We start from the raw sequence: 19,553 nt of genomic DNA, 5'->3' as shown, positions 1-19,553 counted from the left end.
AGTTCTGAAGTCAGAATATAGATGAGGCTGGGCGTGGTGGCTCATGCCTGTAATCCCAGCACTTTGGGAGGCTGAGGTGGGAGGATCGCTTGAAGCCAGGAGTTCAAGACCAGTCTGGGCAACATAGCAAGACTCTGTCTTTATTACAAAAAATAATAATAATAATAACAGAATTAAGATGAGCAAGGGGCAGTTCACAAAGACATGTCTCTGCTTTTCCCTAGGGAGAACCTGCCCAGCCGCTTTAAGTTTAAGGAGTATTGCCCCATGGTGTTCCGAAACCTTCGGGAGAGGTTTGGGATTGATGATCAGGATTACCAGGTACGGAGGCTCCTGGCAACATCAGAGGATTAGGGAATGGAATGGGGTCAGGAAGCCACAGGACAGGTAGAGAATCAAAATGTGTTGGCTGTTTTTGTGCTGTGTCTCCCTGTCATGCCTTGCACCAGCCCAGGCGGTCTCTCCCCCAGCACTGGGGGCCCCTTGGAGGGCGAGGGCCTTAGAAATGCTTCTGAGGATGCTGCACACACTCAGGTTCCTCTCCCTCAGAGGGAGAGCAGCAGGAGGGAGAGGGGTCTGTGGAAGCACCTTTATTTTAGTCTGACATTCCCAGTCTAGGCTGAAGAACCCTTCTCATTCGTAGTTTGACTTCAAAGAGAGAGAATTGGGTGGGGCATGGTGGCTTATGCCTGTAATCCCAGCACTTTGGGAGGCCAAGGCAGGTAGGTCACCTGAGGTCAGGAGTTCGAGACCAGCCTGGCCAACATGGTGAAACCGTGTCTTTACTAAAAAATACAAAATTAGACGGGCATGGTGATGTGCGCCTATAGTCCCAGCTACTCGGGAGGCTGAGCCAGGAGAATCGCTTGAACCTGGGAGGCGGAGGTTGCAGCGAGCTGAGATGATGCCATTGCACTCCAGCCTAGGCGACAAAAGTGAAACTCAGTCTCAAAAAAAAAAAAGAGAGAGAGAATTGTTGTCAGCGAGAGATGAGGCCTCTTAAAGCAGATGAACCAGATTAGAAAAGGAAGACTTCAAGGGTAGTGTAACCTCTTGCCAGGTATGAGTGTCACCTCCTAAACTTGTGCCCTATCCTGGTGGTGGGAGGGGGGAGTTGGTCTGCCAGGGCACGTGCCCCCTTCAGGGGGTGACAGTGTTGTAGAGGCCATTGGCCTTTTGGGAGGAATCAATCCCAGTGTCAGGGACATTAGAATCTGACTCGTAGTCCATGGTTTCTGTCTCTTCTTCTCTTAGCATGTCTCCTTGGATCTTCCTTGGCAGACAGCCTTGTGAAGGTGGGCGAATTTTCCACTTCACCTTTATAGCTGTAAGAAATAAAGCTGACTTTTTTTTTTTTTTTGAGATGGAGTTTCACTCCTGTCGTCCAGGCTGGAATGCAATGGTGTGATCTCGGCTCACTGCAACTTCTGCCTCCCAGGTTCAAGCGATTCTCCTGCCTCAGCCTCCCGAGTAGCTGGGATTACAGGTGCCCACCACCACACCCGGCTAATTTTTTGCATATTTTTTTTTTTTAGTAGAGACAGGGTTTCACTATGTTGGCCACGCTGGTCTCAAACTCCTGACCTTGTGATCTGCCTGCCTCAGCCTCCCAAAGTGCTGGGATTACAGGTGTGAGCCACCGCACCTGACCTGAAATATAGCTGACTTTCATTCATCTATGGAGAAAACTTTTCCCCATAGCACAGTGAAACCTAATGTATACCACAGTGAAACCTAGTGTATAGCACAGTGAAACCTAGAATGGATGCCCAGATCTTTTCTAATACTCTAGTTCCTCCCACCCCACCCCTTTGACAGAGTAGTTCACAGCAGCAGAATGGGCCTTGGGTTAGAGTCTCCTCCCCTCTCTCCTCCTCTCTGGAGGGCTTGCATGCAAAGAAAAGTATCTTGAGGGGGGAGGGGGGAGGGATAGCATTAGGAGATATACCTAATGCTAAATGGCGAGTTAATGGGTGCAGCACACCAGCATGGCACATGTATACATATGTAACTAACCTGCACATTGTGCACATGTACCCTAAAACTTAAAGTATAATAATAAAAAAAAAAAAAAAAAAGAAAAGTATCTTGAAGAAGAGGGTGAGGGTTTGTGAGAGGAAGAGGAGATGCCTCGGGCTTGAATGCCCAGGAATGCCCACATCTAAGAGGTACTGGGAGGTTCCTCCAGCCCACTGTTATGATTGAACCCTGAACTCAATCATGACTTGACTGGGGCTGGAGGTTTTCTGGAAACTTCTTGCCATTGTTGCAACCCCAAGTTGCTCAGATGGATTCCCTCCATTGTTCTTTGGTGAGGGGTTCCTTTCCCTCCCCTGGGCTGTCTAACCACATCCTCTCAGTGTCTGCATTTTGCCCGTAGTAGCCTTGTGGGCGCATGCCCGTGCTCAAGACTGAAATGAGGGCAGGGAGGATGGTGCTTAGGGAGGGGACCCTATATTCTTGGACTACCAGCCACTTAGAGTCAGGAGATGCTGCCTCTACCTCCCAACTAGGCTTGCAGCCTGTAAGTCTTTTTTTTTTTTTTTTTTTTTGAGACAGAGTTTCACTCCGTCACCCAGGCTGGAGTGCAGTGGCACGATCTTGGCTCACTACAAGCCCCACTTCCTGGGTTCACGCCATTCTCCTACCTCAGCCTCCCAAGTAGCTGGGACTACAGGTACCCGCCACCATGCCCAGCTAATTTTTTGTATTTTTTTTAGTAGAGATGGGCTTTCACTATGTTAGCGAGGATGGTCTCCATCTCCTGACCTCGTGATCCGCCCGCCTCAGCCTCCCAAAGTGCTGGGATTACAGGCGTGAGCCACCGCGCCCGGCCACAGCCTGTAAGTCTTATGGTAGAAAGGCCAGGCTGGGAGGAAGAGGCACTCAGTCACAGAGTCTACTCAACCTTTCTGTAAAGGGAACACCCTGTTTTTTGGGGTGCTACTTTAGCACCTTTGCTGAGGAACTCCCAGAGCTGCTTACCACCTCTGACTAGTTTTCCCCATGAAGGTGGTCCTCACTTCTCCACCAGGGTTTTCTGAGGAGGTATTAGGGGAAAGTAAAGAGTAGGATCCTGATCAGCCAGGCATGGTGGTGCATGCCTATAGTCCTAGCTGCTCAGGAGGCCGAGGCGGGAGGATCCCTTGAGTCCAGGAGTTCAAGGCTGCAGTGAGCTATGATCGCGCCACTACATTCCAGTTTGGGTGACAGCAAAACACCATTTAAAAAAAAAAAAAAGGCTGGGCATGGTGGCTCACACCTGTAATCCTAGCACTTTGGGAGGCTGAGGCAGGAGGATTGCTTGAGCTCAGGAGTTCTAGACCAGCCTGGGAAACATGGCAAAACCCCATCTCTACAAAAACTACAAAAATAAGCCAGGCATGGTGGTGCACACCTGTAGTCCCAGCTACTTGGTAGGCTGAGGCGGGAGGATCACTTGAGCCCAGGAGGTAGAGGCTGCAGTGAGCTGAGATCTCACCACTGTACTCCAGCTTGGGTGACAGAGTGAGACCCTATCTCTACAAAAATAATAATAATAACAGGATCCTCATTAAGAGATGGGGAAAGGGCTTGGAGAGGAGACATTTCTGTGACATGATCCCCATGTATGTTTTCTTGGGAACAGGGACACGGGATCTCCCCTCAGCCTTGCTTCCCAAAGGTCCCTTGGCATCTGCTTGGTGAACATATCCCTTTGGTTGACTCACGCTTTTCCACACCCTCCCTCTTAAGGCTTCTACTGCTCTCTGATCCTACTGGGAGTAGGGCCTTGAGGAGGAGCAGGGATACAGCTAGGAAAGCTCCCCAAAACTGCCTCCCAGCCCTGCATAGACAAGCAGGAGGTTGAGGCAAGGGGAAAGGTGTCAGACTCAGAGATGAGGATCAGCTTCCTGCTTTGGGGAAGGTTTTTCATCATGAGGGTAGATCCAGGGACAAGAGACGAATGGGCATTGCTTCTTTGTGCTAGACCCCTTGAAGACAGTATTTCCTAAGCTTCATCTTTGCCACCCCCAAGAGACTGGGAGAATCAGCTCAGTCTGCATTTTTGTGTTCCTGATGAGGAAATGCAGGGGTAGAGAAGTTAAATGGCTCACCCAAGGTCATAGTGCATGTGAGAGTCCAGATTAGACTCAGCCCCCTCCATCAGAGGCAGAATTTTAGTTGGTAGGATAGCTATCTGGGATCAGGATGGAAACTTTCACAGTCAGTCCTCTTCCCATCCTAGACTGGGATGAAGGGCAGGTGGTAAGGAACAATTCTTGTCACTTTGGAGGAAGACTTAGGGAGGAATGTGAACACCCTGTGAGAAAAGGGGCGGGTAAACTCCCATTTGGGCGTCCCTCTGTCTCAGTGTTGGCTTTCAAGCAGTCCAGCCCCTGAGGGAAGACTCAGCGAAAGTCAGAATTCTGTTCCCCTGCCAAGCCCAGCCTGCTTTTGTCTCAATTATCAGAATTCAGTGACGCGCAGCGCCCCCATCAACAGTGACAGCCAGGGCCGGTGTGGCACGCGTTTCCTCACCACCTACGACCGGCGCTTTGTCATCAAGACTGTGTCCAGCGAGGACGTGGCAGAGATGCACAACATCTTAAAGAAATACCACCAGGTATGGTGAGTCCCAAGCCTGGGCTGCAGAGGATGGGTTGGAAGAGGGAGAAGAGAGCCCTAGGGGAGCTTCTTAGGGAGGAGTTGGTCCTCTCTGGTAATGGCAGCTGCTTCTGATCACCAAGCAGTGGGACTCTCCTGCAACCGTATTTCTGTGAGCTGAAATGCCTACTTTAAAAAAGAAAAAGGAGCCATGAAAGCTCATCGCTGACTGAGTCCCAGTTGGAAAGTGTTCACGCTCTGGCATCCACCCCGTTTCTTCTGAAAGAGGCCCCCTCGGCTCGGCAGGCTTGTTTCTTTTCCCGTCCCATCTCTCCACTCATCTGGAACTTGTCCACGAGGAAGGCAGGGAGCCCCGTGGCACCATCTGTGTGTCTGTCCTCAGCCTACTTGGGTCTTCATTTCTGGGGTACCTGAGAAGGGCTAAAGGGAGCTTCTGGTCTTTCGGGAGTTATGGCAGAAACCCTGGGGCATGGCAAGGATAAGAGCTTTGGATATGGAGCTGTTCTCTTCTCCCAGATGGCTGGATCCCTGGCCTGCCTCTGCATCCTGTCTCTTCCCTGTGGCTTTCCCATATCAGGCTGGCAGAAGAGACGCAAGGTGTGGATCAGGGATTTTCCTGTGGTAGAATCCTATTTTAAACAAAATCTTAGGTGAGATACTAATAATATGAACCCACAGGGGCTCTGAGCCACCTGCTCAGCTTGCCTCTCCCTCTGCCATGCCAACAGGAGGCTGGAGGTGGCTGTTGCCCGTTTTAAGCCTGAGAAACCCCTGTTACTTCATAGAACCCAGCTGGAGAACTACTGGTCTAGAGGTTAGAATCCCAGGGAGCCAGGGAGCATTTTAGTCTGGGGTGAGCCCCATCCATCCCTGGCACTGCCTGTTCCTTAGTCCTCTCTCTTATTCCTTTCCATTCTAGTTTATAGTGGAGTGTCATGGCAATACCCTTTTGCCACAGTTCCTGGGCATGTACCGCCTGACCGTGGATGGTGTGGAAACCTACATGGTGGTTACCAGGAACGTGTTCAGCCATCGGCTCACTGTGCATCGCAAGTATGACCTCAAGGTAAAGGGCTCTGTGTTTGCCAGAGCTGTGCCTCCCCTCTATCTGAGCCCCGAAGGGGCTACTACTCCAACTTCCATATAATTGGGAAGCTGGAGCCTATGTGTTGTCATGGACAGGGAACTCTGGAGTGGATATGCCTGATTCTTGTGGACCAAAGGCTGTTTGAAGTCCAGGTGACAGTAACAGATTATTTAAGCCCTAAATGTGCCATACTTATGCAGCAGTTGATGTTCTTGTCTGTGGAATGTGCACAGCGAGGGAGGCCGTGCTGATGCACGCACTTTAGCATCCATCAAGCCCCCGTGGACTGCCAGCACAAGTGCATCTCTAGACACTGAGGACACACTTGTGGCTGTGAACTAGGGTGCTCCGTGTTCTTGAACCTGGCTTCTGACTTCTGTCACCTTATGCCGCCATCCCTTCCCTCTGTGCTGCAACTGCGCTGGTTTCCTCTGCGTTCCTGCAGTGCCTGTGCTCCTCCCAGGATTTCACATCTGCTGTCTGGAATAGTCTCCTTCTCTCTCTCCACCCCCTCCTTCCCCAACCTAATTGCTTCCTCCTTACCTTTCTGAGCTCAGCCCAAATACTACTTCCAGGAAGTACATAGGCCCTGGCCATTGTCCCTCCTCAGGCCGGACCTGTGTGGTATGTGGTTTCAGAGTGTCCTGTCTCCTCCCTGTACCACTGAGCACCATCGTAGTGAATGAACTAATGACTTGTGGAACCACTGCTGAATATCTGTCTCCCCTGTTAGAAGGAAAGTAGCTCAAGGGCAGGGACTGAGCTTCTCCAGTGCAGTCCTGTTTGTTGAGCACCTAATAAGTGTCTTGCACATAGAGCTCTATAAGTGGGCTTGACACAGTAAATGAACAAGGTGCTGCCTCCTGGCTCCTCTAGGACTCTAACCAGCCTACTTGAGTTCACCTGCTGGCTCTCCCACGTTTGCTCATGCAGTCGACTTTGCCTCAGCTGGACTTCCCCTGATGGCTCTTATCCTTTCAGGGTTCTACGGTTGCCAGAGAAGCGAGCGACAAAGAGAAGGTATGCTGGTGCTGAGCAGGAATGGAAGGGTTGCTTGGAGTCAGAAACAACTGTCGGCCATCCTGTCCCTCGCCCACCCCAGCCCCTAGCCCAGCTCCCAGACATGCCGTCTGTCAACATGAAATGCCCTGTGTCATGAATCACCTGCCTGTCCTTGTGCTAGGCCTAGACCTTGGTCTCTGGTCTTTTACCGCTGCCCTCACTGCGTTCTTCATAGTCCTGCTGGGATGGCAGACATTTCTATCTCATAGTCCATCCTGAGTCAAGTCAGTGGCTGCCTGAGCCCTGAGCTGGTCCAGGCTCAACAGGAAAGAATCCTTTAGTCATTCCTTATCTTTCATGTATTTGCCATGTATTTGCCCTCCCTGCCCGCCCAAAGCCTGGGACTAGAGGCTCCTGCACTGTTGATTTAGCAGGTTGAGTGTCGGTACACTGAAAACCCCTCCTTCCCCTTTCTGTATAGTTGCTCCCAGCAGAACAGTTGGGTGTCCCTGGGGTGAATGAACCAGGCTTCCCCAGCCTAACTGCTGTTGCTCTCCTAGGCCAAGGACTTGCCAACATTCAAAGACAATGACTTCCTCAATGAAGGGCAGAAGCTGCACGTGGGAGAGGAGAGTAAAAAGAACTTCTTGGAGAAACTGAAGCGGGATGTTGAGGTACTTACTAACCTTCATTTTCACCTGCAGGGCTCCTTCTGTACCTAGAGTAGGAGCCTCTTAAACCTTAAGAAGAATGGAATTCAGTACTTTTCAGGAGTATGGACAAAAGGGTGGTGATTTGAGCAGCGTGGGCACTTATGGGCACCTAAAGGAAGTGCAAATGATCGTTCCACCTGATGGAGCATAGTTGGCGCCAGTAGGACCTTTGTAATTTAGTTTAGGATGCTTTTCCTTTTCACTAATTCATTCCAACACCTTTTTCAAACTCCCTTCTGCTGTTGTCCCTACAGTGGAGAGGGCATCTGGCCATCAGAGCTGTAGGAACCCAGCTATTAAGGTCCTGTAACCCCAACATTTTGGGAGTCTGAGGTGGGAGGATCGCTTGAGCTCTGCAGTTCAATACCAGCCTAGGCAACATAGCAAGACCTCATCTCTACTAAAAATTAAAAAATTTAGCCAGGCGTAGGGGCACACACCTGTAGTCCCAGCTACTTGGGAGGCTGAGGCGAAAGGATTGTTTGAGCCCGGGAGATGAGGCTGCAGTGAGCTGTGGTCTCACCACTACACTCCAGCCTGGGCAACAGAGCGAGACATTGTCTCAAAACAAAAACCAAAAAAGTTGGCTAAGCATGGCGGCTCACTCTTGTAATCCCAGCACCTTGGAAGGGTGAGGCGGGAGGATCACTGGAGCCTAGCAGATCAAGGCAACATGAGCTGTGATCGTGCCACTGCGCTCCAGCCTGGGTGACAGAGCAAGACCCTGTCTCAAAAAACAAAAATCCACCAATCAGGTTCTTCTCTGGCTCTGGCTCTGATTCTCCACTTACCCAGCAAACTTCTGTTTGTAATCCAGGCAGGACAGGTGCTAAATAGTGAAAATGTTATCTGGACCACTTGATAACTCAGTGTCTCCTTCTCTTTTAATAAATTGAGAGGCCGCTCGTTAAAACCAAACCCTACAAACAAACTTGGGAAAAAAAATTTTTCTTTAATTGTGGTAAAATACATATAATAGGTTTTTTATTTTATATTATTTTTTTTGGGGGGGGGAGATTCTCGCTCTGTCCCCAGGCTGCAGTGCAGTGCAGTGGCACGATCTCGGCTCACTGCAACCTCCACCTCCTGGGTTCAAGTGATTCTCCTACCTCAGCCTCCCAAGTAGCTGGGACTACAGGCACGCACCTTAAGCATTTTGATATATAGTTGAGTGGCATTAAGTATATTCACATTGTTATGCAACCAGCACTACCATTCATCTCTGAACTTTTATCTTTCCCAGCTGAAACTCTACACCCATTAAACACCAATTCCCAATTCCCCCTCCCTAACCCCTGGCAATCAGTATTCTATTTTCTGCCCCTATGAAGTTGACAACTCTAAGAACTTCACATAAGAGGAAGCAAACAGCCGAGCGAGGTGGCTCACGCCTGTAATCCCAGCACTTTGGGAGGCTGAGGTGGGTGGATCTCCTGAGGTCAGGAGTTTGAGGTCACCAGCCTGACCAACGTGGAGAAACCCGGTCTCTACTAAAAATACAAAATTAGCCGGGCATGGTGGTGCACGCCTGTAATCCCAGCTACTTGGGAGGCTGAGGCAGGAGAATCGCTTGAACCCAGGAGGCAGAGGTTGCAGTGACCCTCCAGCTTGGGCAACATGTTATGAAGGAAGCTCCGTCTCAAAAAAAAAAAAAAAAAAGGAAGCAAACAGCAGTTGTCCTTTTGTGACTCTCTTATTTCGCTTAGCATAATGTCTTCAGGATTCATCCATATTGTATCATATCTCAGGATTTTTTTCTTTTTATTATTTATTTATTATTTACTTATTTGTTTTGAGACAGAGTCTCGCTCTGTCACCAGGCTGGAGTGCAGTGGTGTGATCTCAGCTCACTGCAGCCTCCTCCTCCCGGGTTCAAGTGATTCTCCTGCTTCAGCCTCCCGAGTAGCTGGGACTACAGGCACGTGCTGCCATGCCCAGCTAATTTTTGTATTTTTTTAGTGGAGACAGGGTTTCACCATGTTGACCAGGATGGTCTCGATTTCCTGACCTCGTGATCTGCCCGCCTCTGCCTCCCAAAGTGCTGGGATTACAGGCGTGAGCCACCACACCTGGCCAGAATTTCTTTCTTTTTAAAGCTGAATAAGGCTGAGCATGATGGTTCACACCTGTAATCCCAGCAACTCAGGAGGCTGAGGCAGAAGGACTGCTTGAGGCCAGAAGTTGGAGACCTGGGCAATTTACTGAGATGCTGTCTCTACAAAAAATTAAAAACTAGCTGGGTGTGGTGACATGTGCCTGTAGTCCTAGCTATTCAGGAGGCTGGGTGGGAGGATCCCTTGTGCCTAGGAGTTCACGGTTGTGGTGAGCTATGATCATGCCACTGTGCATCAGCCTGAACTAGAGAGTAAGACCCCGTCTCTTTAAAACAAACAAACAAACAAAAGCCAGGCGCGGTGGCTCACACCTGTAATCCCAGCACTTTGGGAGGCCAAGGCGGGCGGATCACGAGGTCAGGATATCGAGACTATCCTGGCTAACATGGTGAAACCCCATCTCTACTAAAAATACAAAAACAAAATTAGGCAGGTGTGGTGGTGGGCGCCTGTAGTCCCAGCTACTCGGGAGGCTGAGGCAGGAGAATGGCATGAACGCGGGAGGTGGAGCTTGCAGTGAGCCAAGATCGCGCCACTGCACTCCAGCCTGGGCGACAGAATGAGACCTCATCTCAAAAAAAAAAAAAAAAAAAACCACACACACACAAAAACTGATTAATATTCCATTGTATGGATGTATTACATTTTGTTTATTCATCAGTTAATGGACACGTGTTATATCAGTTGGGGTTCTCCAGAGAAACAAAACCTATAGGATGTTTTGTAAATCTCTTTATACCAAGATATTTATTTTTTATTTATTTATTTTTTTGAGATGGAGTCTCGCTCTGTCGCCCAGGCTGGAGTACAGTGGTGTGATCTTGGCTCACTGCAAGCTCCGCCTCCCAGGTTCACGCCATTCTCCTGCCTCAGCCTCCCGAGTAGCTGGGACTACAGGCGCCCGCCACCATGCCCAGCTAGTTTTTTTTTGTATTTTTAGTAGACACGGGGTTTCACCATGTTAGCCAGCATGGTCTCGGTCTCCTGACCTCATGATCTGCCTGCCTTGGCCTCCCAAAGTGCTGGGATTACAGGTGTGAGCCACTGCGCCCGGCCCCAAGAGATTTATTTTAAGGAATTGGTTCATGGGATTATGGAAACCAACGAGATCTGTAGTCAGCAAGCTGGAGGCCCAGGAGAGCTGGTGGTGTGGTTTTATTCTACAGGCCATCAGGCCGCTAGGCAGAAGGAGTTCCCTCTTCCTCACCGGAGGGTCACGACCCTTTTTCTTCTCTTCAGGCCTTCTGCTGATTGGATGATGCCCATCCACACTGGGGAGGGCCATCTGCTTTACTCAGTCCACCAGTTCAATGCTCATTTCACCCAGAAACCCTCACAGACACACCCAGAATAATGCTTTACCAAGTGTCTGGGCACTCAGGCCCAGTCCAGCTGGCATATACAGTTAGCCATCACAATTAGGTTGCTTCCATCTTGTAGCTGTTGGGAATAATGCTACTGTGTACATGGGTGTCATAAACTTCGTTTTGCTAGGAAGTGTTTCCTTAATCACCCCCAACTATGTTCTTTCCTTATTCTGCCTTTCATCATCTGACCTTATTTGTCCTGAGTCTTTGTCCTTCTCCCTTTTCTACCCTCTCCCCGTACTGTGGTTCTAAGAAGAATTTAATGCAGTTTACTTAGTGCATTTGTTTCCAATGCATGTTGCTTTATAAATGTTCTCAGGTGGGTGGAGGGCATAGTGCATGGACCCTCTTTTTCCTGGGACCCCAGCCCCTTCTTCCTGGGCCTTGAGAAGGCTTTGTCTAGAAGTGCTCAGAGTGGCGTCCCTCCCACCGTTCCTCTTCCAAGGAGATCCTGCTGGGCTCCCATCTTTAGGGCTCCTTGTCCTTAGTTGTGTTCTGGGCCTGTGCATAGAGCCGCTCTGCTTCCATGATGATTCTCCTCCTAGTTCTTTCTCTGTTAGGGCCTAACATGGTGGTCAGTCTAACAGTCTCCTAGTGACCACTGTATGATGGTGACTGCACTCTTGCCTCATTATTAGCTAAACTGGAATGCTAGCTGGCCATTTCCATCCTGTATCATTCTATACTTTGTCTTGAAATCCTAGATAAAATACTTGAACCACCACCCTGCCCACAGCACCCATTATATAGATGAGAAAACTAAGGCTTGGCAAGGGGAGTCACATGATGCTAGGGGAGGACCCCAGAACTTTCCCCCAGCACCACACAGCCTCTTTTGACCTTCGGGGAATGGGTTGAGAATATTGGTTGGTTCTGGCTGCCATTCTTGTGTGGTTTTGTGTTCCCTTTTCCTTTTTTTTCTATTTTTACCTGGGCTGATAAGTCGATGACGTAGTTTTTTCAGACTTTGTCTCTGAGGCCAGCTAGAAGTATATTTTACCTTGCAACCCAATGGATACACACAACTGAAACACTGTCTACCCTTATTTTCTGTCATGTATTCTGATATTTTCTATTCTATTTTATTATACAGTAGTCCCCCCTTATCAGCAGGGGACATGTTCCAAGATCTCCAGTGGATGCCTGAAGCCACAGATAGTACTGAACCCTATATATATTATGCATGAATTTTTTTTCCTTCTTCACAATTTCACGGATAGAAGATTTGTTATTACAGGAGATCTTAGCAACCTCAGCATGCAATTTATTTTCTTTTTAAGTCAAGAGCTTTCACCTTTTCACTTAAAGCTGGCCAGGTGCAGTGGCTCACACCTGTAATCCCAGCACTTTGGGAGGCTGAGGCAGGTGGATCACTTGAGGTCAGGAGCTGGAGACCAGCCTGGCCAACAGGATGAAACTGTGTCTCTACTAAAAATACAAAAATTAGCTGAGTGTGGTGATGCACGCCTGAAGTCCCAGTTACTTGGGAGGCTGAGGCAGGAGAATCACTTGAACCTGGGAGGCAGAGGTTGCAGTGAGCCAAGATTGCACCAGTGCACTCTAGCCTGGGTGACAGAGCAAGACTCTGTCTCAAAAAAAGAAAGCACTTTATGGCTTCTCTTTGGCATATCTGAATTTCCAACATCACTACTCTTGCTCTTTGGAGTCATAATGAAGTCAAATATGGGTTACTTGAATACAAGCACTGTGATACAACTATAGTGAACTGATAACCAAGACAGCTACTGACAGCTACTGAAAGACTAATGGGACGTTAGTGCGTACAGTGTGGATATACTGGACAAAGGGATAATCTGCATCCTGGGCAGCACTGAATGGGACATAGCAAGATTTTATCACGCTACTCAGAATGGTGCACTATTTAAAAACTTATGAATTATTTCTGGAATTTTCCATTTAATATTTTTGGACTGTAGTTGACCACAGGTAACTGAAACCATTGTGGATAAGGGTGGACTACTGCATTTAATTTAAAGAAATCCTAGTTCCAGCCCACTACATTGGGTTTAGGACTCATAATGGGTTGAAATTTTGATCTGAAATATATTGTTGTGTTGCATCCATCTCTCCATCCTCTTCCATAGTATATCATTTCATTATTTCTTTCCTCAAACTTGGCCATGGCCTCTTTTTTAAATAAGAGACAGGGTCTCACTCTGTTCCCCAGGCTTGAGTGCAGTAGTGCCGTCATAGCTTACTGCAGCCTTAAATTCCTGGGCTCAAGCGATCCTCCCACTTGAGCCTCCCAAGTAGGTAGGACTACAGGTGTGCACTGCCACGTCCAGCTAATTTTTAAATTTTTTTGTAGAGATGGGGTCTCACCACATTGCTGAGGCTAGTCTCAAACTCCTGGCCTCAAGTGATCCTCCTTAATTGGCCTCCCAAAGTTCTGGGATTACAGGCATGAGCCACCGTGCCCAGCCACCATGGCCTCTCTTGATCCCAAACCGTCATGGGCTGTTCCCTCTTCCTGCAGCGCTCATTCTATCTTTAACCTGCAGTACTTGCCTCACTGACTCCTCTTCATCCTTCAGCCTTGGCCTCAACTCCTTTCTTCAGGGAGGGTCTTGCTCACCCCTCACTGTAAACTCCTACAGCTCCTTGCTTTTTTTTTTTTTTTTTTTTGAGACCATCTCCCTCTGTTACCCAGCTAGAGTGCAGTGGTGTGATCGCAGCTCACTGCAGCCTTGACCTCCTGCCTTTCCCCTGCTGAATGACTGTCTTCCCCATTAGACTTAGAGAGCTCGCGAGGGCGGGTTCTCTGATGCCTTACTCTCTGTTGAATTTCAAAACTGTCTGTAGAATTGAGTTGAAAGGAATGCCTTTCCCCCCTTGCTGGATGTCACTGGGATGTCCTGTGTAACCTCTTCTTCCTTCCATCTTTCCATCCTTGGCCTTCCTAGTTCTTGGCACAGCTGAAGATCATGGACTACAGCCTGCTGGTGGGCATCCACGACGTGGACCGGGCAGAGCAGGAGGAGATGGAGGTGGAGGAGCGGGCAGAGGACGAGGAGTGTGAGAATGATGGGGTGGGCGGCAACCTACTCTGCTCCTATGGCACACCTCCGGACAGCCCTGGCAACCTCCTCAGCTTTCCTCGGTTCTTTGGTCCTGGGGAATTCGACCCCTCTGTTGATGTCTATGCCATGAAAAGCCATGAAAGTAAGTCAGAGCCTGTGCCTGCTCTGCACAGCCCTGCCCTCACCCTACCCCCTCAGCTCATTGTTTAGATCCTTCTAGGGGCATCTGGACCTCCACCTCATTCATTGCTGCCTTTGACCTCTTTCTGCCTCCAGACTCCCATCCAGGGTCATCACCTGAACCTGGGGCTCCTTCTCTGCCAGGCTTTCCTGTACTTCCCTGTTTGTCCTGGCTGACTGAAGAGTGGTTCTGCTCTGGTTCGTGGGATGAACCAAACTTTATTCATACTGTCCTGTCAGCCCCACAGAGTGACTGTGAAGATCCAATAAGATAAGAGCTATGAAAGCTGGAAAGGACTCCGCTGGTCCTTTTCTCAGCCCCAACATGATAAGGATGGAGCTGAGCCTTGTGTCTGGGGGTTGTAGCAGTGCCCAGCTGCTGTCTGCCCTTCTCCTGCCCCCTCTTCCTTCTTCCCTGTTCTCCTTGTCCTTCCAGGTTCCCCCAAGAAGGAGGTGTATTTCATGGCCATCATCGATATCCTCACGCCATACGATACGAAGAAGAAAGCTGCACATGCTGCCAAAACGGTGAAGCATGGGGTGAGTCCTCTCCATCTTCATCCAGGGCCCAGCTGCGTCGGTGTGTCTGTGCTTGCCCTCAGACCCCAGGGAGGGCAGTCTCAAGCCTCCTGCTCCAAGGAACACACTCCTGTCCCCTTTTTCCCAGGAGAGCAGACTGGAAGAGCAGCCTGCCTGCCTTGCCATGTTCCCTGCCTTCACCCACCCGCTCCCTGCCAGGCTGGGCCCAGTTTGTTTATCCCCCAGTTCTCCAGCCCTCGGGGCCAAGCCCGCCAGCGTCTTTCCCCAGGGCCTGCTGGGCCTGTTGTGCATCTTGTTGAAGGGCGAGTAACAGCTTTGTTTCCATGCCCATACTGCTCCCCACAGGCCTGTTTCCCTGTGGTCCTGAAGCCCTGTTCTCCATGTAGTGGCCCCCACAGAGATCCAGAGCCGCTTTGCCACCTCCCCACTGCCTTTCTTCTACTTCGGTGCAGGCCTGGGGTTATAAATCACAGGAGTGGGGCCAGGACAGTTCAGGACTTGTATGCCACTTCCTGAGGTGGTCTGCTCAGTCTTGGTGGGGTCGGGGGTGGTATTCAGCTCTGATACTGAGTAAGAAGCTTCTGAATACCCTGGCTCCTCCCAGGTACAGCCTCCTGATTGGGTCACAGGAACTCAACCTGAATCAGCCTCTTGTGTATTACAGGCAGGGGCCGAGATCTCGACTGTGAACCCTGAGCAGTACTCCAAACGCTTCAACGAGTTTATGTCCAACATCCTGACGTAGTTCTCTTCTACCTTCAGCCAGAGCCAGAGAGCTGGATATGGGGTCGGGGATCGGGAGTTAGGGAGAAGTGTGTATTTGGGCCAGATGGGAGGGTGGGAGCAAAGTCGGGTTTGGGAGGGCTTTAGCAATGAGACTGCAGCCTGTGACACCGAAAGAGACTTTAGCTGAAGAGGAGGGGGATGTGCTGTGTGTGCACCTGCTCACAGGATGTAACCCCACCTTCTGCTTACCCTTGATTTTTTCTCCCCATTTGACACCCAGGTTAAAAAGGGGTTCCCTTTTTGGTACTTTGTAACCTTTTAAGATAACCTTGGGGCTAGAGATGACTTCGTGGGTTTATTTGGGTTTTGTTTCTGAAATTTCATTGCTCCAGGTTTGCTATTTATAATCATATTTCATCAGCCTACCCACCCTCCCCATCTTTGCTGAGCTCTCAGTTCCCTTCAATTAAAGAGATACCCAGTAGACCCAGCACAAGGGTCCTTCCAGAGCCAAGTGCTATGATGCCATATTGGAGAGGTCAGATACCTCGCCCTGCTGCATTTGCTCTTGTCTGGATTAACTTTGTGATTTTATGCAGTATTGTGCACGACTTCCTCCACCTTTCCCTTGGATTCAAGTGAAAAATGTTGCATTATTCCTCCATCCTGTCTGGAACACACCAGGTCAACATCAGAGATCTCAGATCAGAATCAGAGATCTCAGAGGGGAATAAGTTCATCCTCATGGGATGGTGAGGGGCAGGAAAGCGGCTGGGCTCTCGGACACCTGGTTCTCAGAGAACCCTGTGATGATCACCCAAGCCCCAGGCTCTCTTAGCCCCTGGAGTTCAGAAGTCCTCTCTGTAAAGCCTGCCTCCCACTAAGTCAAGAGGAACTAGAGTACCTTTGGATTTATCAGGACCCTCATGTTTAAATGGTTATTTCCCTTTGGGAAAACCTCAGAAACTGATGTATCAAATGAGGCCCTGTGCCCTCGATCTATTTCCTTCTTCCTTCTGACCTCCTCCTAGGCACTCTCACTTCTAGCCGAACTCCTAGCTCTGGGCAGATCTCCAAGCGCCTGGAGTGCTTTTTAGCAGAGACACCTCCTTAAGCTCCAGGATGACCTTGTAGGAGATCTGTCTCCCTGTGCCTGGAGAGTTATAGCCAGCAAGGTGCCCCCATCTTAGAGTGTGGTGTCCAAACATGAGGTGGCTTCCTAGTTACATGAGGATGTGATCCAGGAAATCCAGTTTGGAGGCTTGATGTGGGTTTTGACCTGGCCCCAGCCTTGGGGCTGTTTTTCCGTGTTGCCCCGCTCTAGACTTTTAGCAGATCTGCAGCCCACGGGCTTTTTTGGAAGGAGTGGCTTCCTGCAGGTGTTCTACCTGCCTTCGGAGCCTGCCACCCAGGCCCTCAGAACTGAGCCACAGGCTGCTCTGGCCAGGAGAGAAACAGCCCTGTTGTTCTGCATTGGGGGAGGTACATTCCTGCATCCTCTCACCCCCTCAACCAGGAACTGGGGATTTGGAGTGAGATATGGTCAAACTTGCAGATAACCCCAAAGACGTGAAGATCGCTTGTGAAACCATTTTGAATGAGTAGACTGGTTTCCTGTGGCTCCCTCCAGACCTGGCCAAGCCCAGCTTCCGAAGCAGGAACCAGCACTGTCTCTGTGCCTGACTCACAGCACACAGGTCAGGAAGGCATGGAGACGGCATTCTTGGACTTCACTGGGGCTGCTGGATTGGATGGGAAACCTTCTGGAAGAGGCAGATGGGGGTCAAACCACTGCCTTGGCCCCAGGAAGGGGCCATAGGTAGGTCTGAACAACTGCCGCAAGACCACTACATGACTTAGGGAATTTGAAACCAACTGGCTCATGGAGAAAACAAATTTGACTTGGGAAAGGGATTATGTAGGAATAATGTTTGGACTTGATTTCCCCACGTCATAACGAAGAATGGAAGTTTGGATCTGCTCCTCATCAGGCGCAGCATCTCTGAAGCTTGGAAAGCTGTCTTCCAGCAGCCTCCGTGGCCTCGGGCTCCTACCGGCTTCTCTGCGTTTGGTCTGCTGATCGTGTTGCCATAATGTGTATGGAAAGTGTAACACATTCTTACCGGTTAGAGACGACTACCAGGTATCTAACTTGTTTAACATTGAGTTTGTGTGTGTGTGTGTATGTGTATGTGTTTTGTATATTGTTTACATTTTGAGAGGTAGCATTCTGTTTCAAATGCTTTTTGTTTTTCTGACAGTATTGTTGACTGGGTCACAACATTTTGAGCTGTGGTTTGGTGGATTTTCAATTTTTTTTTTAAAGGTCATTTGCTGTGCTATCTTCAAAACCTTGAGTTTGGCCCCCAATTTTTGGCATTCAAATGTTTAAAAGCTATTTATCTTGGTTTATGCAAGTTTCCTTTCTCTTCTTTTTGTCATGGCATTCTATTCGGTCTGCAGTTTGAATGTAGAGAAAGTGGACTGATCCCCCAAGCATTGTCTGCCCCCACTCTTTCCTCCTTGGGTCCCACCATTCTTTTACTGGGCAGTCGAAGGCATCGGAGTGGAAGTGACTACCCTCAGCCTCACTCCCTGGGGCCATGAAGAAAAGCTAAACAGTCTCATGGCATCTCAGAATAATGTTGGGTCTCCCAAGAAGAAAGGTGTTAAGAATAAGGACATGGCTGATTAGGCGAGGCCAGGATAGGGCTAAGGCCAGGATTCCTGGCTGGCATCCAGTCACGTCACCCCTTCTCCCATCCTTCCCCCTCTTTTTCCACAAATCCGCAGCCGAGACACTGTAGTCTCCCAGCCACAGTGATGAGTGCCCTGGAGACTCCACTGACCTCTAGATGAAGGCCCCTGGCCCTGGTTCCTGTTAATTAACCACTGGGTCTTTTTGTCCCCCAGCACAAACTCCTTTCCTGTACCCTGTGGCTTGGGGGTCACAGGGCATGCCGGGAAGCCACAGCTGAGGGGCGCAGACTGAAGCAGTGCTCCACCTCTCCTTTCTCTAGCTCAGGGGTTGCTGGTCTGTGGCAGGCGCCACGAGTGGCCCCTGTGGCTGTTCTCAGTGGCAGTCTCTTAAGTTCCCACCACAGGCAGCTCTTTATCCCCTCTCCCTACTTCACTCTTTCTCTTGCCTGTGCTTTTGGCCTCAAACAGGCCTGCTGGTAGCGCTCAGGGCATGAGGCTACGCTCCTGCCCTGCCTTTCCTGTCTTCGTGGTCTGCCAGGGCATACCTTGGGGAGGTGGACCAAAGACCCAAGACTTTGCTCAGTAGCCAGTCCTACCCCCCAGTTGTCTTTTTACCAGTTCAGGGTGGGAGAGAAAACTGCAGCACCCCAGCATGTGAGTTACTCAGGTGTTGGGGGCTGGAAGGGACAGTGCATTTAAACAACACTCAGAGCTCTGGCCTTAAACCTGTGGCCCCCCAAGTCTAGGAGCCTCATCTCTTTCTGGCAGTCGTGCGGGCAGGAGGTCCTGAAAGGGAAAACCCATTTCAGACAACTGTTCCCCAATCTACCAGCCATCTGCAGGGGGCAGTGACGTGGCCCTCTCCCTCCTCTAGAATGTGCCACTTATGAAGAGTGCCCCATGGGGAAAAGGAGACTCAGCTGTCCCTTGGCAGCTTGTGCCAGTATCCCAGGGCAGAAGTTTCCACAGGAGCCTCTTGCCCTTGCGCAGAGCCGCTGTGTGAGGCGGTGGAAGCCAACACCCTTGGGGGAGGGGGCAGTACTGCTCGGCACACCCCAGCATCAGGTCAGATCATTGAAATTAAAAAATGTGAATGAAGTTCATATCCACCTTTTGGGGAAGCCCGACAAACCACCACCCCACCAAGTGTGTGACTTCTCCATATCCCACTGCAGTTTCCATTTTTTAAATAGGAATTTTCAATCCCCTGTGCTTGTCTAACGTCTGCTTTAAACAGTTTGAGACCCTGTTACTGTTTGAAAATGCATGCATGTTACGATGAATCTCCAACCTGAGGAAAAAAATAAAACTCAAAAAGCTTTCTGTACATCTTTTATGTGTGAGTCCTTGGGAAATGAACCTTTTTTTTTTCTTTCCAGAATTAAAAAGTTTTGGTCCTAGCTTTAGAGGCAGCTTCGGCTAAATCAATGTATGGCTTGAGTTTGGAGAAAGAATATGGTCAATGACATCCCACT

The 19,553-nt window shown here is 49.7% G+C and overlaps 1 protein-coding gene across 5 annotated transcripts in view; it reads left to right on the top strand.

Annotated features, from left to right (window-relative positions):
* Positions 1-19,405, top strand: part of PIP4K2B (phosphatidylinositol-5-phosphate 4-kinase type 2 beta) — a 36,534-nt gene extending 17,129 nt beyond the window's left edge. For 3 of the 5 annotated variants that reach the window (XM_063656966.1, XM_063656968.1, XM_063656967.1), the window contains 7 exons: positions 225-321; positions 4,454-4,606; positions 5,528-5,674; positions 6,677-6,715; positions 7,258-7,371; positions 13,816-14,074; positions 14,549-19,405. In XM_063656966.1, the coding sequence (XP_063513036.1) occupies positions 225-321; positions 4,454-4,606; positions 5,528-5,674; positions 6,677-6,715; positions 7,258-7,371; positions 13,816-14,074; positions 14,549-15,168 (1,429 nt within the window). In that variant the 3' untranslated portion in view covers positions 15,169-19,405. The remainder of the gene's footprint in view (positions 1-224; positions 322-4,453; positions 4,607-5,527; positions 5,675-6,676; positions 6,716-7,257; positions 7,372-13,815; positions 14,075-14,548) is intronic. The other 2 variants (XM_054458033.2, XM_063656969.1) reach the window with 2 other exon arrangements.
* Positions 19,406-19,553: the final 148 nt, after the last annotated feature.

The sequence above is a fragment of the Pongo pygmaeus genome, chromosome 19 (genome assembly GCF_028885625.2).
Source record: "Pongo pygmaeus isolate AG05252 chromosome 19, NHGRI_mPonPyg2-v2.0_pri, whole genome shotgun sequence".
NCBI lineage: Eukaryota > Metazoa > Chordata > Mammalia > Primates > Hominidae > Pongo > Pongo pygmaeus.
The sequence above is the reverse complement of the archived record's forward strand: the minus strand, read 5'-3'. Positions and strand labels throughout refer to the sequence as shown.